This window comes from Triturus cristatus, chromosome 11 (assembly GCF_964204655.1).
Source record: "Triturus cristatus chromosome 11, aTriCri1.1, whole genome shotgun sequence".
Classification (NCBI taxonomy): Eukaryota; Metazoa; Chordata; class Amphibia; order Caudata; family Salamandridae; genus Triturus; species Triturus cristatus.
In genome coordinates, this window is record NC_140594.1 from 1,045,771,284 (window position 1) to 1,045,796,064 (window position 24,781).

A 24,781-nucleotide genomic window follows, 5' to 3' on the forward strand; every position below is an offset into this window, starting at 1 on the left:
AGCGGTTTTCGGACCTTCCTCTCGACCAAGATCGGGATCAAGACAGACAGGGCGACTTCCAAGGCTGCAGTTACAGGGCCACGGTTAGCTTTGGGACCAGCAATCAAAGCACAAATTGGCGTGTCTCTGGTGCTTGTAGCACGACCATGACACTAAGTCAAGTTCCGGGACCGACTTGGCCCGGTGACGGGCACCGCACAGCTTGAACCCCGAGGTCTTTGTGCTAGACATCCTTAGCACACCAAACAAAGTCAACAAAAAGTTTTAAAAAGTCCGTCAAAAAATTACAGGGGGTAAGCTCTCTTCGACGGATCTGCGATGGCTGGTACGAAAGAAAAAAAACAGACGTCCTTGCACCAGTGGCGTTAATATTGATGCAGACGTCATGTGGAGTCGACCGACGACACCTACTGGCACGCAGGGGGTACTGCTAAGAAACATCTTCTGGATTCAGCTTGATACCTGGAAGTTCAAAGGTAAAGGAATATGCGGCTAGATGTCTATTAGATACCCAGATTTTATGATTTGCAGTTGCTATTTCCCCCTTTGTAATCCTCAAGTATACACCAGCCTACACGTTTATAATCGCTTTAAGTCCACGTTTACTAATCCACTTCTTTATTTTGCAAAAAATAACTTGTTAAATTAGCTTTAAACAGGTTTTACTTTTCAGTAAATGTTTTACATACAAGATATGACTAATGTTTTATCCTGAGATCCTTCTAGTCCTTCATTTGTTTTGGAAAACAGGCAAATGCAGTGCTTCTCTGCACATCCATTAGTACCTTACTTTTGACAAAATACCTTGGGTACTCAGTACATAGTAGTTCTCTAGTTTTGGCTTTGTTTAAGCCAGTTCCTGAACAAAAAGGACAAACCTTAACCAAAGTAAACGTCAGGAACATATTGTGTGCATTATGACAATTACAAAGATTTGCAAAGAAGAATAACCAAGTCCACCATTACCTTTATAGCTAAACGGCTCATCCAAAATGTCAAGAACCATTTGGCAACGTGCCATGGAGGAGTATAATTCCCTTTCTTCATTTTTAACTCTTCTGCATGTTAATTATGACAAATTCCCTTTTGAACTGTCCACATTACAAACTCACATTGCAACTAAAATTAACAAATCTCAATATTTACAATAAACAAAACACACAGTAAAATGTTTTACCACTTTAAGTATCAATTCAAATGAAAAAGTAATGCTTTACCTTGCTTGTGCTGCAATGGCAATGTACTCTGAAATTATTACAGTGCAATTCTCCTTTGGCATTTACATATGAGCACTCATCAATACCCTACACCCCTATTCTCAGACACCCCGTCCCCAAACTAATTTTCCCTCCAGCTGTTTACCATAAGAAAATAACTTGTGTGAATCTGTTTGAAAGACCATCTTATACATCTGTACACTAGATCAGCAACAAAGATTTAGGAGGGCAAAAGGAATTCTAGGGAAAGAAAATGAACACTTAATGCCAATGCACCTCTTACTTTTAGCAAACACTGTAGCATTCCTCACTAAAAAGTTAATAAAAATAAAAAATAATTGACAAAATTCAAGTCTCCTACATCTCAACAGCCACGTCTTAAGAAACAAAACAATAATATTGCTTAAACCACAAAATGTACGTAGGTAAACAATGCAGTAAACAGGTCAAAACATTTAAATGGCTGGAAAGTGTATGTTTGACCAAAGTAGATCTTAAAGTACTAATTGACTACGGAGACAATGAACTGAGCCACATTTAGGAAAAGTGGTAGTCGACATGAACAAATAAACTTCTGTCAAATGAAGAACGTAATGCAACAAACAGAATGGATAGCCAAACACTTGGTATTTGATTGACATAGGCAAATCAAGTTTAGCAGTCATTACATGGTTTCATAAAACATTCAAACATTCTTCCTTACTTGAAAAATTGTGGTACTGGCCAGATCATTTCATCTCATACACATCAATATCTTGAGGAGGATAAGTTTTATGTGTACAAACAAATGCTATAAATTTGTACAGCAGTGTGAAAACGGGACCCAGTGGAGATTCTTGGTAACACAAAGAAACCCTTTAAAATTAAATAAGTTCATTCCCGCTATTTCATTCTCCCTGACAAGATTACCTACATTTTAATCAAAAGAACAAAGTGATGGCAGTAAAAAAAAAAAAAGAAAAAAAAAAGACTTGTTAAAGAGAATGGAATGTATCAGTGCTCCACTGCATGGCAAGCAATGACTGATAACATTTAGATAAACAATTACAAAAGTCTAAGTAGTTTTACTAAACAGCAATTTTCAATAAACCAATTTCCAGTAAAATTCATCAACTTAGACAATGGTAATTGTCAAAAACCCTGAGATGCATACTGAATACAGGCTTTACAGTAAAGGGGTGTATAAGGCATACAAAATGAACTGCATCTCAAAATATTAATGCATATATCTAGAACATATTTCAAGCTCAGTGATACACCTACCAAAAAATACATTGGCGCCAGTGCTAGCATTTCCGACAACTCAAAGTTAGTGCTTTAACCAGCTTTTCTGGATTTCAATGCACATACAAGTCAAAGGTATGAGTGGCTAATAGCTTAACATGTAGCCTTTGTGCTTTAAGAAAAATGCGATGCAATCTAACAGCAGGTGCTGTAAATAGAAGCAGTACAACAACTGTAGCCCAAAATTACAGAATAGCAGTGCACATGACTAGAAGCCTAGTCTGTTACCTGTTAAAAGTTCACCATATTTGCAAGATCTGTGTGAAAGCTCAGCCAAAATGTTTCAACATGGTTGAGAAATACAATCCAAAGATACTGGAAACCAGATTAGGAGCAATGTGGATTACACAACATTGATAATTCACAGTGCTGCAAAAAGTAACTAGCAGATCAAGCAAACTGAAGAAAAAAAGAGACATGAGATGCGCATGCCTTCTTCCTTACACTAGCCACTCAAGTCCTTGTCAATTGATAATGGTTTCCTTAAAGATTTGTGAGCCACAATTATGTACCTGGTGCATGGAGCACTCTGGAGGCCATGCACTCAAAATCTGCAGCAGAGTTCAACTGATGAACACTAAGAACTATTTGTAATTTGCTAGCGATCAGGTAGAGTTATCACTATATGTTATATATATATATATGCACATACATGCCTGTGTGTATATAGATATTTATATATCTATAACAAAAAGCCAAAGAGGTAGTAACGCACATTTGCGAAACAATCGGTACGGTATGGGGTTTTTAATGCAGAACATAAGGATTCTGCAATGAAAACCACATAAATCACTGATGATTGTTTCCAAAGTGTGCGTTACTGACACGTTGGCTTTTTGGGAGATTGGAAGGGGGCTTCCTCTGCCCGCACCACACCTCTTGGGTCCTTGATCCCGGAAGGTGCTAATTCTGTTTTGGCACACTATATATATATATATATATATATATACATATACACACATACACACGCGCATGCATACTTTTCAAGGAGCAGATGCTGCAAAAGTGAAGTTTAGGGACGCCAGATTCATACTACGGATTCAGCTCAGATTGCATTTACATTATCTCTAGCTAGGACGGTTAAAATAGAAAGTTAACAGACTCATCCATAGCCTCATTGAGAAAGTATATTTTAAAAGTTCTCCTACATACTTTTCTAGTACCACTCTTTGGAACAATGAAGCAGTATGAAGGTCAACGCCTCAGTATTCGAAATCTTGGACTTGACCGCGAGTTTTTTAAAAAATTTATTTTTAGAGCCGAGACAAACCAGCTTCAGAGCAAGTATTTGGAGGTGTATCCATATAAAGTGGGGAAAAAAAGTTAACCTCTATTTGCTGCTTTGAGCAGAAAACTCATTTTTATATTCCAGCATCATCACTCATGGTTTAAGTTGATGGAAAAATAAAAAGGAGATACAGGCAGAAAAGGTGCTTTGCAGAACACCACTGGATGTACTTCAATTCAGAATTGGGAATTACAGTTAAAGGATAACAGATCTTCAGTGCAGCTGTCTTACTCAAGAATATAGTGATAAACACTGTTACTTAATAAAACAATAGAAAATGAAGTGTCCTTTTAATAACCATTACAAACCTTAAAGTGCAGATGCATCAATATACCACTACCTGGAGCGTGATTAGTGCAGTCTAAAATCGGAACAGAGTAACCTTGTGGATACAAAAGGCTTTGAGTTTCAGGATATCCTCAACCAACCAAATCCTGACAGGGCCAAGATCACATTGACAATGTGCATCTAAAGTTCTAGAGATCTCTTCCTCCCCACCGGCCCAAAAAACACCTTAAAATCACAGGCTGTACTAAAGGCATTTGTTACAAATACGGACCACAAGAAGTTGTGAGATATTCGGTCCAGAGTTCTCAGGTGCAATTTTCTAAAGCTTAAAAGAAGAGCCAGTGTTCTTGGAAAAAGGAGTGAATGATCCGAGACCTAGGTAACGTGCAGACATTGGATCATGAAGGAAAGGGTTGAAAGACCATATTCTAAAGCAGGTTTACGAGGGAAGAAATTATGCTAGTTTCTATTAAAAACTGTTTTGATGTTCCCAAGTTAAAAAAAAAAAAACAGTTAAATGCCTCAAACGGTTGCAGAAACGTAGTTACGGTTGGGTGGGTCACGCCTAAAAACCATTGTAACGAGAACAAAAAAAATGCATTATACAATCCATTTGTCAAGACTTAGTTGACCCAGGATTTATGATCTAACAAGATTTCTATACAGGGAGAAATAGGTCTCTGAAATGTAAAGGTGGCCATTCTATTGAAACATACCATTGCACCCCACTCCACTGAGAGGCTAACTCCAAGGTGTTCGTCTTTTACACACAAAATCGTCTGAAGGGGGTAGATTTCCCAGTAAGTAGTGTAGTAAGTATTGTTCCAGTATGACAGCTCCAAACCCACTAAATATGCAGTTCTCACTGCAAACTGGGACTGGACTTGCAAGTGTTCAGCATGGTGTTAAATACCAGCCTTACAAGTGTAGATGATCTTACCATACTGAGCTGTGCAAAAGCTGAACTCATTCCAAATGAAGACATACCACGTTTAGCAAGTGGGCCATGGTTACAATCACCGAGACAGCAGAAAAAGGCACTGGTTTTTACACAGAAAAGTTGCCATTTTGGATAATGACTGTTCTGCAAATTTGAGCGGGAGTCCTGCTCTACTGGTTTAATGGTTGGATGAGAGAAAATCCACAAACTGGGAATGAATTATATAACAAAGAATCCTACACTCAAAGATCACAATAGCACACCTAGAGCAGTGAAAATCATTAAGTGCTACATACATTGGGGTAGTCAATATTAAATAGAGCAATAGCGATTCTTCTTAACCCTACAAACTTAAAGAAATATACATTTATTTTTCCCCGTTTAGTGGAACCGCTTGACTTACTTGCCTCAACATCCACCCCTGGAATCAAAGAATATTTGATTAGTGACCTACAAAAACAGGTGCTATAAACCAAATCATGACAATGCACACTTGAGCAATAATCTTCATGCAAAATAAACGTTTGAATTTGCAATTGTTGAAAATAGAAAGGAAAGAAGAAAAAACAAATTGGGTTAAATGCCACAAAACTGGTGATGAATTTGGGCATGGTCGCAGAAAAAAAGTTACGCGAAAAATAAAAACTATGATTGGGGATGGAAACAAAACCTGGGAGATGATGGCACCTAGCACAGATAGTGCAGTAAGCACATTGGAAAGATCTTGTACTTACCAATTAGATTAAACTATGACATTCTGGTTTTCAACATGTGTACACAGTCTGAAGCCATGAACATTTTCAAAATAGTCACCAACTAAGGAAGTTAATCCCACTTGAATTAACTGACTGAAGAATTATCTTATGTGAATAATATGAACACAGGGAGGGATTCCCGTTATCGTGGACAAACCCTGGACAACCCAGCAAAAAAACAAAATTTGTTTAAGGACTGTATGGCTCCATCATTCTACATTTAAAGCTTAACGAAACAGATTAAAGCAGAAGAATGTCAATATTCACACAAAGATGGCGTAAAGAGGATTCCCCTGTACCAGACCTATTGCTTTACAGATAACGCCAAGTAAGGATAGCATAATTTATGTTTTTCTAATTATATACTAATTATCCCTTGTTTATTTACAATGGATTGCGTTATCTTACTTTTTACAAAGAAATATATTTCAAGATGAACAATGGAAAGCAAGGCTGAAAGTGTAATGTCAGCTGTGCAGGACGTCTTAAAAAAAATGAATGCATACTACTAGTTTTATTTCAACACACCTCTAACCGTGGTGAGAAGTTAAGAAATAAACTCTCAACAACCAGTTGACTGTTTGGCTACACCAGATCTAAAGAAACATTTTGCAACAGCACAAATCTGGCAGCCAAGGATACACAACAGGCATTATTCATTTTCCTGCTCACTTACGTCAACATCAAAATATTCCAGCCATTCTTCAAAGATGTTGAGATTCATCAGATATTAATGGTAGATATAGGTCTTTTACAGCTTCTGCTGTGCAGATCATGATCAAGAAAATATACTGCTGAGTGAGGGGCATATACTGGACAATACACGTTTTAGCCACTTCTATACATAAACAACCTGGTAGGGTATTTCAGCATATAAGAATGTAAAATATTTGCTCCCTACCATTACATTGTTTAAAAAACATAAAATTCTGATATTTGAATGTACCAACATTCACAGGTGAATTGTCAAGCAACCCTTTGAATTTCAGGTATATCAAGATCTTCTTAATCTCGATTTATGGTGGGAATCCTGTAGTCAATTAGGAACACACACAAATGTATGTATCCTTTTCTGTAGGTCATATAGATTTTTCCATCAGAGCTGAAGTGCTAGGAAGAATGATAACGTTTTCATACCAGCTTGAAACATCGCAAGTATTCAACATGAAAACCTGTAAGCATGGATGTTAGGAAAAAGCATTTAAGATTTGTTCATCAAAAGTCAGGTGCTTCTGAAAGATGAGACGGCATGTTACACTGTTTTGTTTCCTCTTTAAGATTTGTATAATTACACTAACACCTTACTATAGTATCACTGGTACGTAAATCCCAAATCTGCCCATCTTACAATTGGGTTTGAAATTAATGAATAGCCACTGGAAGTCGCGTTATTCCAGCAATGTCATTTGAGCGATGCTACTCTCAGAGATCACACATAAGGAACTTATTGAAATCCTTTTTGACATTGTTCTTTGAAATTAATAACTCAGCTATTGATACTTGTAGCACTAAGACATTGACTGTACAAATAATTGAGTTATTCCTGAAATTGATGTTTCAACAACTTTACACAGGACCTGTATAAACAATGGTATTTTGGCTCAGCTTTCACAGTCACTCGCTAGTGAAAATCTAGTCACAACCAGAAATGGGACTGTACACAGCAAAACCTAAGCAGAAATGAGATGTTTTTGTAGATGTTCCCAATTTATACATAGATGAAATGCTACTATAATAACTCAAAGTAGACAGCACCATTTGGAATGGGTTGAAGCAGTAGACATGTACCATAGGGTAGTCAAAGAGTTTGTCCATCTAGCTTGAAAATAATAAGACCATACAAAGTGAGGAAGGAAGTTCATCATAAAATGAAAAACCTAACCTCTCGCTCCACTACTGTGCGCAATGTGTCACGGTACTACCAACTCATTCATAAGCATGTCTTGTTAGCTGTGGCTCCATCTCTCAATGAAATTTGATTAAACAAGTACATGTGTTGAAGAATGGGTGAAGACAGGAAAACTGAAAGAATGAGAATCCATCTCTTGAAATGATAAATCACATTTAGACATCAGAACATAGCAAGAGTTTCCAACCACACAACACTTTTACATGTTGCATTATTAAGGCCTACATTAGATAAACCAAAAGAATGATCAGGCATCTTTAGATTTCTTGAAAAATTAAAATCTGTATTCTGTAATTCTATCTACAAGTCAAGGTGCACCAAGTCTACAGTTTATATTTTATTGCATGCTTTTCTTTGCCTAGTAGCATGCTTACAGAATAAATATTAAATACAAGAACACAAAGAAAAGCTTCAAAATGGACATCAGAAATATTTTCTCATGGTAGTTCATTTAGGGTCGACCAGCCAAAGCAAACTTGTCCAAAATAAAGAGAAGAAAAAAGCTGAGGTAACAATAGTGGTCGCTCCCACTAATGTGACAAAGTTGAAACTGTGGAAGTGTTCAGAAATTGAAGTCCAACACAACTATCTTGAACTCTGCACTGAAACAGCAGCTTGAATGTCTAGTCCATCAGTCGGCATTCACAGAGTTCTTTGTAAATTCTTTTCCGAACTCTAGGCATATCTTCTTGCGAGAACTGGAAAGGCTGTCCCAAGGCAAGGCACTTGCAGTACTACAGAATTTGAAAAGTGCATAAAAAAAGAAAAAACATCGTAATTAGTAACAAAATTAGTACACCAGAGCAATCATGGACATTGCATATCTAAAATATCACTGGTGTGGCAATCAATTATGCTCAGAGAAAAAAATATTTGTGCTGCTAACTGGCCAATAGGAAATTACACAAAACAGATGACTGGGGGGAAAAAAAAAAAGTTAATTCTGTACATCTGAATAGTCAGTCTGTTTTCAGTTTTTCAAACACATTGGCATAAAAATAAAGAACTCAATGTTAATTTGTGCATGCCCTTCTTCTGACCCCTCTTTCTGTCAAACTGGTATTGCCCCAAACCACTTTGCAGTTTCACTCTCACATCTTCCTTTCAGTCCTGTAATGCCATTTCTGGATCTGCTGGGCAAGTCCTTTTCGCTCTACAAACACACCCCTCAAAAGAGAACTCGCTCTCTGGCAGCCTAGTGATGCAATATCTTTGAGCAAAAAGTCCACTTATGATATACTATCAAACCCTAAATTTCATTCACTTTTATTATGGAAACTTGGCTAAGTGACGATTCAGACAAATCTTGCATAAAGATACATTTGTTGGTTATAAAATCCTCATAAGTGGTCACATCACCAAGACGACTTCAGGAGGAGCTGCTGTCCACATACCATCAATACCTACAAAAGCCATCCTAAATTACACTGCTCCTGAATAAGAAGTTAGTCTTTGGTTACTATATTTCTTGTGATTCAATAGCTTCTGTAGATTCCTCACCTTACAACTATTTTTGTGGCACCAGATTGGATGTGGAAATCTTTCTTCCCAGCTTAACAGCTCTTCAGCACTGCCATGCGAGTCCACAGGACTTCAACTGTGGCTCCGTCCACCCAGAATGTAATGAGCCCAATTCCTAAGATCATTTTAAAGTACAGAAAATAGTACTAATAAGCAGTCTTAAATGCCTCTATGAATAAGGACCAAATAATTTGTTTGCCTAATTAATAGGGAAATGGCAAAAACCGCAGTCCTATCTATTTTTAACTGCACATAAACATACCATGAATATTCCCATTTTAGAGGTCTTGAGAACAATTCATAAAGGCATGTCAGAGTGCAGGATGAGACCAGGTACCTTGGCATTACTATCTTAAGTCAGTAGAGTTAATACCTCAGTATAATCTTGAGAGGGTAGCGACAGAATTTGATGTACTACTTGTTAGATGGAAGAATCTGCCCCAGACCATGTACAGAAGAGTACATTTGATTAAAATGGTGGCAATCCCTAAATTGATGTACCTTTTCAACTGTATTCTTGACATTTCCAGGAAATGTAATTGATAAGATTCAGGGGAAAATAGTTTTATTTGGGAATCAAGGGGAACTCTGATGGCCTAGAAAAAATTAAGGCATCGGCTCGAAAAATGTAAACTGGCTTTTCCAGTTCCTAAATTATATTGTATGGCCTTTCAGTTTAAAAATTGCAGGGTGCTCTTTGGTAAAGCGGGGCCCACAATATGGGGAGGTATGTTAGAGGAGATGGTAAACGTATGGAACACTAAAGGTTTCTTATATAAGATTGGTGCAAGGAAGTTTTTCAAACCGGTTCGGTTGAAGCTCATGAACGCAGCACTGGCTCGCTAGATTGGAGTTAGGATTCTGGGAATGGGTTACTTCTCAGATTTCTTCTCAATCTGGGACTCACCAGGCACGCCGGAGTGTCTTAAGGATGTGTGGAGTCTCCCATTGAGGTGAGCTGGGACAGAGGTTGGGGGGAGGGGGGCAATGTTAACACTAGAGGGTATGCAGCCCTGGGAAGTGTTAGAGGCAAAGACTGGCAATTCTCTCTCCAGATTTAAGTACCTACAGCTATCATCCTGCGCCACAACTAATGTAAGACAGATTGGAGGGGCATGGGAATTTGAGTCAAAACTGCAGGATGGGCTCCCCAGGGAAAAGGAGGTGGCTCTTTAGTACTGGACGCTTCATGATGCTGAGGACAGGAAACTCAAGGCACCATACTCTGTATGGGAAGGAGTTATTCAGGAGACCGAGCTACAAACAGTATGGCAATCATTAAATTGACTATACTTTGTGGTTAAGCCAGATAATTTGAAACCAAATCATTTTTATACTATCAATCGGCTATAATGGACACCACAGAGGTTAGCGAATTAGTAAAAGAGCTGGTCCCAAAGTGTTGGTGCGGCTTTCTAAGAGCCGATGACCAACGTGTTTTTTTAAATGCCCAGAATTACAGCTGTAATTGGCAGGAGGTGGAGAATGTGGTTAAGAATTACCTGTGGGGTCAATATAACGTCAAGTTTAACATTGATACTCATGGGGGTGGAAGCTCGCCCGAGCCAGTCTCTAACAAAATCTAGGAGGGTCCTGCTATTCTAGATTATGCTCCTAGCCAGAAGAGAGTGCTGGACGGATTCTTCACCGTCTAAGGAGATTGACTGGGTTCCGGCTGTTAAAAGTATTTGTAAATTGGACACCAGCAATGGAACTCGGGCGGCTGATCGCAGCTGAATATATGTGTTGACTCTCAAAGATGTAGTGGAATGTCAATGACTTAATGAGGGGTCCGATGATTACACCTGCGAGATTTCAGGAAACTGGTAGGTCTGGTCCAGCAGGGCCGGAGATGGTGTGCAACAGGCCTAAGTTTGGGACAGGTTTTGTAGAATGGCCTGGTCTTGCAGACATTCGTGATATGTAGACCAAAAAAATAAACTTAAAAAAACAGGCCACCTCAGTTTGGACCCAGCTAATAAGCATATCAGTCTTTACTCTGCTCCAACTGGAACAGTCCAGCACACATTGCCAAGCCAGGTCCTCCCTGAACTGGAACAGAAGCTACCTAGACTGATCTGCATATAACTGGGTCCAAACTGAAGTGGTATGGTGTGCAAAAGACTGATGAATTCGGATGAGGCCCATAAATTACCAGTGGCTGAGATTAATTCAAGCTTTCCATCCATCACTTTTATGCATACTTTTGGGTGGCGATAGAGCGGGACCTTGGTCGAGGAGAATTCAACTGAGGATTCGGCACAACAGTCAGCAGTGGATCCAACTTCATCGGTGCTGAAAGAGGCACAGGCCTTGGTGTTGAAATGGAAGTCAGCAACAGAGTGGTGAAGAACCAGGTGGATTCTAGGGGCCAAGAGGATGAATCTCCCAGCAGGAACCTAACCCCTTGGGGGCCGAAGGCGGTGGAACTTTGGGCACATCAGGATCAACTGTGGAACCAGCTCTTCAATTGGAGATAGTCTCATATTGACACCCTTGCGACTTATCTTTTTGGATAGAGAGTGGCAGAATAGGGCTGAGACCCCCTTAGCTTTCTTGTGTTTTCTTTTCAAATTGGAGTTTGACTGAAGGAGTCCCGTCATGAGATCAACGTCAAGCGCAGGAATGGGTCCCCGACCTCTACTTGGAAAGGGATTCATACTAGGTCTGTAATGTCTTTCTTCCAATGTTTGGAGAGTTGCTTCACGGTCCCAGATTGCCTTCAGTTGGCATGGTCTGAACGCTGCGGTTTTAGGTAGGATTAAAGATATTTGATAAATCGATGAAATATACAGTAAAGCCCTGGGTTCGCATCCCAAGGCGAGGAAATAAAGAAATGGACATCAAAGTGCAGGTGTGGTGCTTCTAGTTGTGTCTGCTCCATTATTTTCAGGGCAGAACTAAGCCAAGCAGTGGCACATTGCAACAACTAGAATGCATGGGAGCGCTGCTGAGAAACTTCGGGATCCAGTCTGGCAGTTTTGGATATTCTAGAAGGAGAGGAATCGGTAGTTACAAGTATCCATCAGAATCCAGTTTCTCTAATTTAGTAAAGTTTGTAAACCTCCAGATGTTAAAGGCTTAGGAGTATTAGTTAAGTTAATGGTGATATTTACATCTTTGCTTATCTTGAGCAATAACTCAGAATCGAAGTATATGAAAAGTGTATTAAATCATTTCAGTTTGGAGGTCAACCCAAAAAAAACAGATTCAATAATAATTTAAACAAAATCTACCACAGACGAATTGTGCAGGGAATGATGCAGAGGAAGCCTGCAAATGATCTGAACAAGGTTAGATATAAAATTAGAAGAAGCCGACTGTAGTCTTACCATAAGGAAGAGACTCACATCAGGTGGGCCCATGAACATGAAGCTACTGGAGTCGAAATAGCAGCACCTGGCGGTATATTGTATCAAAGTCAGCAGACAGAGCAACAGAATTTGTCCTCTGGTGCCATCAAGGGCTGCAACAACCACCATTTGTGTTACAATAGGGGCAAAACCCATACGAATAAACCGCAAGATTTTATTGAACTACCTATCTGTCAATGTTGAAAGATAAGGGAGGTGCAAGAGCGACTGGAAGTTGGTTGGAATTTCAGAGTCTGAAGACAGCTTTTTGAATAATGGAATTGAAATGGAGCATGATTGTGTCCTGTTTGCATTTATCAAGGCTGTAACCTCAAGTACAACAAGCATTTGCAATGCAATAGGTCTTGCATTTACGCGAGTTTAAGCTATTGGCATTGTAAATGACGATGCCTTTTATTATGGTTTGAAAAACGAAAAACACAAATAAAAGGTATTGTTATTTGCAATGTGATTAGCTTAAACTCACGTAAATGCGAGACCTATTGCACTGGAAATGCTTGTTATGGTTTGTGCCACAGCAAGCCTCTATCATTTACATAGAATAACAGATGGGTACTGTTAGTAACAGGGATGTTGACCTCCCCGTAGCTCACTGTTACCCATCTATAATTCTATGCACTAGGCGTGGCTCTCATATTCTAAATCCAGTAATTCACTGCTATCACAAAACAGGGGGGTCACAGAACTGTTGCTGCGTCACAAAGGAATTACTGTGATGTTTTTAACCTGGCGCTCTGAATGACAGAGTTAACTCGAGCTTTACTCTAGTCTAACTGATACCACTTAGAACAGATATGCAAAAAAATATTAGCATAACTAATTGTTACCCATTTATAATACTATCAGTTGCCTTTCGAAGGTTTGAACTTCCACTAGCCCAACAGCAAGTTTTGCAAATGGATTCTTATGCAAAGAGGGTGTAGGCAGCAGAGTATAGTTTACTGTATACAGAGAACAAAATACAACGAATTCAGAAGAGCTATCCACAATTGTATCTATAGTTTTATATTATACAATCATAGTGCTCATGCTAGAACTTGTTAACTAGATGTGCCAAATTATAATTTGCATGCAACACTTCGTTCAACAACTGTATAACCAACGTTCTCCGAAATTAAAGTAAATCATCACAGTATTTGAGGTTCTTGAAATCGCCGTTGACTGCAGCATAAACAAGAGGGTAAACACTGGAGAAATTGAAACTGACTGGGCAGCAGGAGCAAAGAATAGGACGAAAGTAATAACTAGAATAGAAATTGCGGTAAAATATGAGGCATGCAAGACTGTATAACTGAATGAGAAGACGGTAAGGAGGGATGTCTAAAAGGCGACAGGTGTATGTAGAAACAGAGGGGAGGATTAACCGGGAGGAACATGAATCAAAAAATACTGGTGAAAGAAGTGCAAGTGAAACAATAGGTCTCGCCTTTGGGACCTTACAAGTGTTTAGCCATGCAACAGTTGCATAACTAAATACTTATAAGGTCCCAAAAGTGAGACCTATTGGCTATGCCAAGCGGCCCTGCGGCCGCGAAAGTGAAAGTAATCGCGGTAAAAGCGGCGCGTGCGCCCGCGCACATGCACTGTAGCTCTAGGCTGGCCTGGTAGCACTTTTTGGAGCCCTCTCAATAAGTCTCGCCAGACCAGCGCATGCGCTGGGTCAGGCGAGACCTAAAAATGGTGAAGTAAATGAGGGTGCAAAAAGAAATCGGTGAGGCAGAGCGTATAAGAAAAAGAGGACGCTAGTGAAAACGAAGGTTCATAAATTAGTTGATTGAAGGTGTTGGGGAAAGGTGGGTGAAAGGAAGTGCGCATACTTACATTTAAGCTACACTTTCAAATGGAAATAAGAGGAAATTGGTGAGAGTGGCTGCAGTCCGAGGTGGCAACACTGAGGTTGCGTTATAGAATTAAATGGTGATGTGTACATAACAGGGAGAAGAGCGAAAGACAGGGAGAAGAGCGAAAGACAAAAAGAAGGTGTGGGCAGTCCAAATGGAGAATATAGAAAAGATTGTGGGGTTGCCAAAAATAAAGTGTAAGTGGATGAAATGATGATGTTACTGAAATGACAGGAAATCGATGGAAACGGAATGGAACTGAGAAAAGGGTAGAAAAAAGCAATTGCGAGTAGACTGCTTAGAAGGAGGAAGAGATTGCCATGGAACTATAAGCAGGGAAACAGGGGAGACTCTTGGAAGGATAAAGATGAGGCGGGAAGAGGGGGAGCTGTTCACCTGTCAGAAGCGGGTGCCAGGCTCACACCGCTCAGTGCTGCAGCGGTCTCCTGCTGCTCCCAGACATACACAGCCACCATGGCACCTTCAGCCCCAGTTTTCCCGTAGGCCACCCCAGGAGGTGCAGGGTGCCCGGAGTCCCCTTACAGGACCAGGGAGAAGAGCACCACAGGCTGTCTCTCTGCGACTCCGCACCGCTGCAGATGCGAGTGGCCTACCATGTTGGTTGTGGAAGTTTCGGAGCTGTCCAGCCAGCTCAGCTGACACAGCAAGTCAGCCATCTTAGGTGAGGACGACCGTCAGCTTTCCGGTGGTCTAACCATTCAAGTACACCCATCTATCCATAACTCGCGGCAGCGTTCGTATTAGAGTAATATTAATGCGCGAGTCCATGCACATAATGCAAAGAGATACACATGTATGGAAATGGCATAAAATATAAATTTAAAGAGTGGACTGGCCAGAGCAGTGCCAATTAAGTAGAAAGGAAGAAGAAAAAAAAGCAAGCTTGCTCTGGGAATGATTAATAAACCCTCTGGGTGGAAAAGTGGATAAGCGGGAACTCTGGCCTATGCATCCCAGATGCCGCGAAAACGAAAGTAATAGCGATCGCGATCAAAGCGAAAGTGATCGCGATCGCTTGGACGGGAACGCTGTGTGGCAAGCACGCGAGTGGTGCGCGCGCAGCAGTGATTGGCGGCTGCGCGTGTGCACGCTCACATGCATTCAAGCTTTAGGCCACAGGCAGCACTTTAAAAATCCCAACTACAAAATGTCTCTCCGAGCCAGCGCATGCGCTGGGGCTCAGCGAGACCTAAAAAGGTTCATATAACATTTGAAACTGTTGTGTTAGAATGAGATCTTTTAACATTGAGAGCATAAATAGTTCCTGCAAGTTATGCCTCACAGATTTTGTTTGCAGGGGATAACATTGTCAAGAGTCCTTTCATGTCGCCCTAAAATATTCAGAACTTGGCACAAACTGCAAAAACACCCCCCCCCCCCCAAAAAAGACACACCCTCCAATGTCCAATATTTGTTCTTGTATGAGGCACCAGTCAAAGTCTGGAGAGATCCAACCTAAAGACACAACTTTGAAAGCCTCTGAATTGCACTTCACAAGCTTCTCTGTCAACTAGAAATAAATACTTGCCACCAAAAGGTAGTCCAGAAAGGTTTAAGTCTCAAGTGGGAGATAAGTGCATAAATCTTAAAAGAAATTTTTAAGACATTATACGGGTAGTTCTTCTGGGGCCTTAATATTGAATTTAGCATAAACCTTGAAGTCCACCCACAGATTTGCATCAAGGGCAGCGGTATTGCCTTTTTCACCCACTTCACTATGCTTGAAGTCTATATAGAAGTCTAAAAGGGTATGGAAATTCAGCCAAGGATAATCTAGAATTGTTACGACTAGCCACAACATTGTCTGCTTTGGCTTGGCATAGGAAAGGTACAGGTTCTTGAGCAGTGGCTTTGCACTTCTTGCACATTTCTCAGAACCATTAGTGACGGCATCTTTAACCAACACTACTGACGCAAACGAGGGGGTGGGAAAAGCAATACTTTGCTGTAGCTAGGAGCATCAGCAACTAATGATTATTAATGACGAGTGTCTAAAAAGATGGATGCATGCAGTCCCAGCCTGTATTTGGCATCAATACTGCGTCTAATTAACAAGAAACTAGCATTTGCTAATTCCTTATCTGGTAAAGACTACCTAGCTGCAGATTACTTACCTTAGAATCTTCCCTAGGTGTTAGACTGGATCCAGAAAATCTTGAGCAGTACCTCTGCGCACCGATAGGCAGCATCAATCGGCTCCATGTCGGCAGTGTAGTTTGCGCTGGAAGTGATGTGCCCAGTGCCTCTATAGGGGCCAGCCCAGTGTGCTGACAGTTTCTTTTCAGGACATTTCTGCGCCTGAAGTCAGAGCCACGTCTGAAGGCTGATGAACTAGTGTGCAGACACTAAGGACCTACAGGGACTTTTCTAGACAGAAAAAAACAGCAGAAAGAGGAAGTTGGGAGGGTCAGTAAGGAATCTCTAACAGATAACTTGTTACTGAAAATAAGGCACTTGTTTATTTTATACATTATTCTAGCTGCAGATTTCTTACTTTAAAGAATAGATACTGAAGGAATACCTCCGTGGAGGTGGGTCTGTGAACTGGTTCAGACTAAAAAGTCCTGGAGTATCACATGAGCAAAGGGCCAGTCACGACAGACCTGACTGTCAAGGCAGTAGTATTTTGTAAACGTGCAGAGAAGCCCAGGTAGCAGTCTGATAGATATCTAGGACGAGCCCTCAGCGAGCAAAAGCAGTGGTCATAATCTTGGCTCTGGTGGAATAAACTCACAAGCCCTCAGGGGGTTGCTTCTTAGCAAATCTTAATGCTAAGCAAAGTCCATCTAGAGATGGTCTGTTTCTGCACAGATATTGCTTGGTTTCCTCTGGTGAACCCAACGAAGAGTCAATCATCCACCCCGTGTTCTCTGCAATGTGATGCTTTGGGTGACGTGGAAAAGTGTCACCACCGTAGGCAGAAAAGAGGCACATGTGCAGAAAACCAGTTTGTCTCGGAAGAAGCTTATGTATGGAGAGCATACGGGGTGCCTGTAATTCACTAACCCTTCTGGCGAAGTAATGGCCACCAAGAAGAGTATTTTGATCCTCAAGAGATGTAGAGGGCAGCTATTCATATGCTGGAAAGGTCAACACATCAAGAAATTAAAACCAAATTATGGTTCTATGGGGGCATAATGAAGGGCTTAGGTGGACACACGCTGAAGTTCTTTCAAGAAAGCAGTCACAACAGGTGACTTGAAAAGGGAGGGTTGACCGGGCAGTCGTAAGAAATATGAAACAGATGAAACTGCCAAACGATGCCATTTAACTGTGCCCAGAGCAAAGCCTTGGCAAGCTAATGATAAAACAACAATACCTCAGACAAAAAAAACAAAGGAGGATCAACATGCTTTTCAGTGGATCAAGCCACAAAGTTGCCCCAATGGCAGCCTACAGTCTTGTCGAAGGGCGCCTGGCTGCCAGTATGCCTTCACAGACGTCTGAGGAGATCAAAAACGGTCAACTGTTGCTGCTCAATGCTGGAGGTTTGGGTGTAGAACCCTGCCCCGGTCCTGAGACAGGAGATCCACCTGAAGGGACAGTGCGACCGAAGGATCAATGCTCATGCTCAGAAGTTGAGATACTGTAGTATACATGCCCAATGTGAAGCCATATGAATGAGTATGGCCACGTTCATTCTGATCTTTAGAACTCTAAGCAGGAGTGGTATAGACAGGAAGACAACAAAAGTCCTGAGCCCCATTCGAGACCAAACGAGTCTCTGAGCAAGAGCTGCCCTGGGATCTCAAACATGCAAAAGTGCTGACACTGCACATTTGATAGTGGCAAATGGATCAAACCACAATTCTCCCCAGTCACAGAAGAGCCCTTGTACCAGTCTTGGGTGGATGTGCCATTTGTGATGCACACGGCATTGACTGCTGAATGTGTCTGTCTTGGTGTTCAGAGAGCCTGCCGGGTGTTGTACGATCAGGAAAATGTCTAGACGTTCTAGAGGTGCAGGGCCTCTTGACACAGGGTCCATGACCCCCACCCTGCCCCGCTTGTTGCAGTACCACACTGCGGTGGTGTTGCCCATGAACACCTGAACAAGTCTACCCCTAGATGGAAGAGAGGAAGGCTTTCAATGCAAGGCAGATTGCTCTCAACTGCAACAAGGTTTTGTGGAGCTGAGACGCCACTGGAGACCAGAGTCCTCTGATCTCCACCTCTCCATTGTTGCCCCAACTCAGAAGGGACAGATCTTTCACCACTGTGAGGCCTCAGTGGGGGAAGGAAGAGGGGTCCAATGAGTTTGTGGTGCACCAGACAACTGCAGGTCTTTTGCAGTTCCCTTCAATATCTGGACCAGGTCAGAGATACCCTAGACGCTGCAACCATTGGGATTTCCAGTCCCACAACAGAGACCACAAAGGCCTGCTTTACCAGCAGAATGCATGGGCCATGAGACCAAACAGCTTTAGTTATTCACACCGAATCCAGGATAGTGGCTGAAACATCAGAATCATAGCCTGAATATCCTGGACTCGCAGCTCTGAAATGTGGCGCAGTGGCATAAAGCAAAATAATGCGGTCCCTTTACAGAATGTAATGAGGGCCACCTGAATCTCGCATATCTCACAGATATACAATGACCTGGAGCTAAATGGGAGCCACCTGAAGGGTTGGGGCCTGCGCTGCAGGGGCCTGTGTAATGCCACTGGGTAGGCACAGAACTGCACTGTGCCCAGAATGGCTCAGATGAAAGTGAGCATCTAAGAGGGTGACTTTGGCATGTTAATAGTGAACCTCCGCAAACGCAGGAGGTCTGCCGTAGTCTTCTGCCATAATCTGGAGGTGAGAGACAGCTGCCTGGGTTGAACCTGCTTTCAACAGAATCATGGTAGAGGAAAACTGAAACCTCAAAGCGCCGCAGAGGGGCTGTAACCACAGCAATCACCTTTGTGAACTCCCGAGGGGCACTGGCAAGGTCATTTCGGAGCATAGCTAACAAAGTGCTTGTGGTCCCACCGTGAATCGCAGCTAAGCCTTAGAACCAGCGAAACAGTTGCATCGAAATATGCATTCTGCAAGCCCAGAGCTACTATCCAGTCTCCACGGCAAATAGTCCCCGAGTCAATGTGAGCATTTTGAAGGTTTCCTGCAGCAGCTCAGAAGGCATAGATCCCATATAGGGAAGATGTCCCCATCGTTCTTTGCCATCATAAAGCAGAAGGAACAGGCAAGCATGACCTACTTCTGATGTCTGCACCCTCTTGCTAGAAATACAGGTACTGCTGGCCAACTGAGCAGAGTCAACAGGGAGCGGTCATCCACCATCAGCCGATCTGAAGATGGATGCATGGGCGGCGGTGTTTCAGTGAATGGTAAGATAACTCCAATGAACAATTTGGAGCTTCCAGTTGTCAGAGGTTATAGATTCTCATAGGGGGCAAGTGGTGCTGGATCCTGCAACTGCCGGGACAGGAAGTGATGAACTGGACTGATATCTGGCCCTGTGTCTAACAAGGCTTACGGGAGCTGTATCCACGGCAACAAAAGGACTGGCTGCCCTGGTGGTTGGGCGGAAATAAACACACCTAATCGCTGCTACCATAGCAACAGAAGGGGCAAAAGGAAAAATGGGTCTGGCTTGGGCCGTGGAGAGTCCAAACAATAGGGCGGTGGCCCTGCTGCCCTCAAAGAGCTTGAGCACCGTATCTGCCTCGTCACTAAACAGGCAAGAGCCATTGACGAACTTGTATCTAAAGGATGCCTGGAAGTTCCCCGAAGAGCCATTTGACCGCAGCCAAACGTGGTGACGAAGTGCCACTGACGAAGCAATCGCTCTACCTGGTGAGTCCATCATGTCCAGTCTGCAGCGTATTGTGAATTTTGGCACATCCCTGCCATCTGCAAGAGCCTTGGAGAGGATAGTGAAGCTCCTCAGAGAACAAGGGTAGAATGTGTGCAACCAAGTTTCAAACTGTGCATAAATACCAGCCCAAGAGGCACACAGTGTTCACAGACCACAGTGCAAGGCTGGTGGGAGAGAAAATCCTCTTGCCGAAGGGGTCTAGTCTCCTGGATTTGCTATCCAGTGGTGTTGTAGGGAACGTGCCATGGTGAACCTTGGACATGGAGACCAGGCTCTCCGGGGTGAAATACTGGGTTAGGAAAGCTGGATCTTCAGGAGTGTTTGTGGCACTGAGCAGGACAACAGTGAGAGCTTCATTAAAAGAGAACAAATTCCTTGGGGATACCACTGGGTTGAAGCAGCTGTCTCTAGAAATTAGTCTTGACTGCCACAGAGAGCAGTGTAAGGTCCAGGAACTTAACCGCCCTCCTTACAGCCATGGCAAATTAAGCCTCTTCTTTCTTAGCCTCACTTGGAGGAGAGACTAGGCTGGTGTCCTGATAAGTGTCCGCACCACTGGCATCTGACAGTTTCTCATAAATTATCCTTGGCAAGGGCTCTTCAAGGGGTCAGGATAACCATGAGGATCCTCAGATACTCTCTATCTCGAACTCCCCACAAGGCCTGTTGGTAAAGAAAGGTGCCTTCTGAAACCCAGAGGGTTTTGGTTTAGTTGGTGCCAAGAGTCAAAGTTGGACGACGCTGGCCAAGCTCTGTAACAGTCTAGTATGATGGGGTTGGTGGCTGGAACAGCACCATTAGAGTGGACTCTGGGGACAGTTGTGGACATGACTGGAGCAGATCCGTAAACGGATCCAAAAGGCCCAACTGGCATGGAGGATAAATCCGCTGGCAGGAATTCAGTTGGGGCACCTGCCGAACCCATAGGTACTAAAGGAGCTCTAAAGGGGTTGGCCTGCCTAATTAGGAGGTACATGGCCTAAACATTCTTTCAGCTAGGCAGATCCACTCCGGCTCTGGGAAATTCAGGGAGGCATGAAGTGGACCCAGATACTGGCTTCACAGCTGATGTGTGGGAGCAGGTCTAGATTTGTGGTGGCCTTCCCACATCTAATCCGTTGACTCAGACCAGCAGAGTGAAGTTGAAGAACGCTTCAACTTCTTGGTTTTCTTTGCCTTGTGAAAAGAGGATTTTGAACGCACTGACAGCTGGTGGGAACTACAATGACAATGAGCTCAGAACCTTCCTTGCGACCGGGCCCTGGAGTGGTGCAGTGTCATTTGGGGTTGGAGACCAGGAGTTTCAGGGCGTGATGGAATGCATCGCTCAGTCTGGCAGGCCTTACAGAAGTGCCCGGGCACAACAAACAAACCAGGAGGTGGTCAGACATCTGTCTGTGACATGATCCACAGGGTTTAAACCCCACAGGTGTTTAGGGGACATCCCTAATGCACACTGGGAGTTTACCACACAAAGAATTTTAACAAAAAGATGAAAAAGGTAGTCCAAAAAAGTAATGAGGTAGCTCTTCCAGATCTGTGCTGATGGTGCAGGAAGAAAAACTCATTTCAGCACACTGGGGTGGTACCTCTATAGGTACCAGGCACAACCTTTTTGGCGTGGATGATGCAGATCAGAAGCAGATTGACACCATCTACCAGCACGCAGAGGCACTGCTCAAGATTTTACAGATCCAGTCTGACGCATGGGGAACATTCTAAGGTAAGGAATCTTAGGCAACAAGTCTCCATTAAACGGGGACACATTTGAGTGTCCCCCCCCCCCCCCCCAGCCCCCCCAAACTCAATTTGGCAGGCTCTCTTTACACAGAGAGAAATCATTTTTATTATTGCAGACACCCGAGAGCTGTGGTTCTCTTTTGGACACAAATGTCTTTACCTCTATTTTGTCCGATGGATAATTATCACATTAAGGTAAATGGGGACAGAGCAGCTATTATAGTGGTTGGGGATGCAGCACAAAAGATTTTCTTTTAAACACATCTTTAGAGGAATTTTATTAGATCTGGCTTGATAGCACAGCTGTCACCAGACATAACGAGATCAACCCAAAAAGCTTTCAGGAGTACCTCAGAGAAGCTATGCTTCAGACCACCTGTTGGTTGCCAGGAGTACATGTTTTGATTGGGCAGATGTGCTTTTCCACAGAAACAGTAGCACAGATTGGTGGAGGGCAGTCATGAGGAATGTGTTTCAGTCACAGCACCCCTCCTTCCATCATTAACTTTAGGCTTCACAGTGCAGTTAGGTGTTTAAGAGCTTTAGGGCATTTTCAGGTCTGGCTTGACAGTTGAATTAACGCTTGACCTTATGCCATCAGTACTACTGAGATCATATTTAAGAACCACCCACATGTTGGTTTACCAGAGTACAGGATTTGCCTTGGGCCAATTTGTGTGCTTCCACTTAAAAAACTGCTTGTATTGAAAATATAATTGTGCACCATCTTGTGTGGAAGGATGAATGACTCACATATACCGATTGGCATACCATGGCGGCAAATAAATAATAAAGTTCTACATCTACACGGCAACTCTGAGGATCTTAGATTCACCCAATGCAACTTATACTCACACTTCATGTGTACCTACTACCCATCTTTGCTATAACCTATTTCAGCATTACTTATTTTGACAATTGTGGACACGCCGTTGTCGGCCTTTCATTTTGACAATAAACAAGCCAATATCTTCAGCTTTGATAAAGTCTGGTTAGGCCAAAACACGTGTCAGCAGTTCCTTTGGACTTCTCAAATTTTGCATTGATATCATATCAACCAATTAACGATCATGACAACCTCTGAAGAACAAGAAACACAGTAAATGGACTGAATGATAATCCTGAGAACAACGTTTGACTACTTTTATAACTACTGTAAAAAATTAATAGCCTGACTTATGTCATATATCGCACTCATGGAACTATCTGTGTAGAATTCCCATGTCAATGCCTTTATATAAATCACGAGCAACAATTGGGATTTGAACGGTAAACAATTGAAAACCTCACACTCTTAGAAGCCCAGAAATACATAGCTGAAAACAAAAATATATTTGGGTTATAAAAAAAAAAAAAAAAAAAAAACTCACGTTGCCACTGTAGTTTGACACTGAAAGGAACTACTTCGTGTGGGGATGAGAAGTCTCATTGCCCCACGCTGTGTGCTACAGTGGCCAGAATAAGAATCACTTCAAAGGAACAATGGACTAAGCACACTAGCTGAACACCTATATGCAAGAATGTTGAGGACTGGAAACGTTACCACTTTAAAGATCGGAACCGCGTTATTTGGCACATCAGCCTTTTAATAATTGTTTCGCTTGTTGGAATTGGACGTTTATTGGTGACACAATGGCCTAATTGGCATGCTAGACAAATGTAGTCTTCAGTTTTTTGCGGTGTCGACGGAAGGGGAACATAAATTGGGAGTTGAGTGGAACGAACTGTAGGATTCCTTCACAGTTTGCAATTTATCTTGCAAACAATATAGTCGCCCTGACTAAGTTCTTCAAAATAGAATGAAACACGTTGGCTGTCTGGTGTACATTTCATAATTGGAAAGAATAAAGGAGTTTTTGAATACTACTAACATTGGATGAACATTTGTAAAGTTGACTGTGGTGCAATCTATAGTGGGCAAATTGTAGTTTGGTTAAACTAACCACCCCTTTGGAGCAGCAGGGGCATTAGTGTTGCACACGATAGGAGCATAAGGCTCACTGTTTTGTTTGAATATAGGAGGTACACATTGTAAGGACTCGTGTCTTTAATTAGAAGGAGGTGCATCACAAACCAATTGTGTTTGTATGGTTTAGCTGTTATGTTGTTTTGAAAGAATGTTGAATATATAATTTTAGTAAAATCAAAAGGTCTTCGGTAATGCCAGACCTGAGAAGGGCCGGCCATGTGGGTCTTCTCAGAAGGACAAACATCTGGCATTAGGTGGATCGTTCGGAGACTTTAGCTCGAAATATTTGGGACACAGTAAAATACTGTAATTTACTTTGTCACCTTGTCAAGATTTCTGGGCAGCACTCAAGCACACATTGTGAATTGACACCCTCTGCTGTGGGGGACATCTGCAGCATGCCTACTCATTCAGGTGAACATTTAGCTTGGATATATTTTGTGCCAATCATTTACCAATAACCACAATCCTTTTCTCTCTGCTTCCTACCACTTTAAATACCGAAAGCTTTCAGAACTATTAGAAAACTGTTGATGCTTTGCATGTACCTCTGTTGACATAAAAAAATTTAAGTTTACGAGAAATGTAAACAGTTGAAATTACGCTGCTTCACAAGATTCTCTTATGACAACTATATTTTAAAACTATGAACACGGACCACGTAATTAAACACAAACTATTAATTTTTTGGTTCGAATAACAAAGCAATGGAAGATAAATCAACTGTTGTGCACAATTGAAGGTAATGTTCACTCCTTTTCTGTATTGCTATTAATAGTAAAAATTAAAAGCTATGTAGGACAAGGATAAGAG

The 24,781-nt window shown here is 42.0% G+C and overlaps 1 protein-coding gene across 4 annotated transcripts in view; it reads right to left on the bottom strand.

The window, feature by feature from the left end:
• Nucleotides 1-7,937: 7,937 nt before the first annotated feature.
• Nucleotides 7,938-24,781, bottom strand: part of SENP5 (SUMO specific peptidase 5) — a 252,121-nt gene continuing 235,277 nt past the window's right edge. For all 4 annotated transcript variants that reach the window (XM_085635312.1, XM_085635309.1, XM_085635310.1 and 1 more), the window contains exon 10: nucleotides 7,938-8,415. In XM_085635312.1, coding sequence (XP_085491438.1) covers nucleotides 8,305-8,415 — 111 coding nt within the window. In that variant the 3' untranslated portion in view covers nucleotides 7,938-8,304. The remainder of the gene's footprint in view (nucleotides 8,416-24,781) is intronic.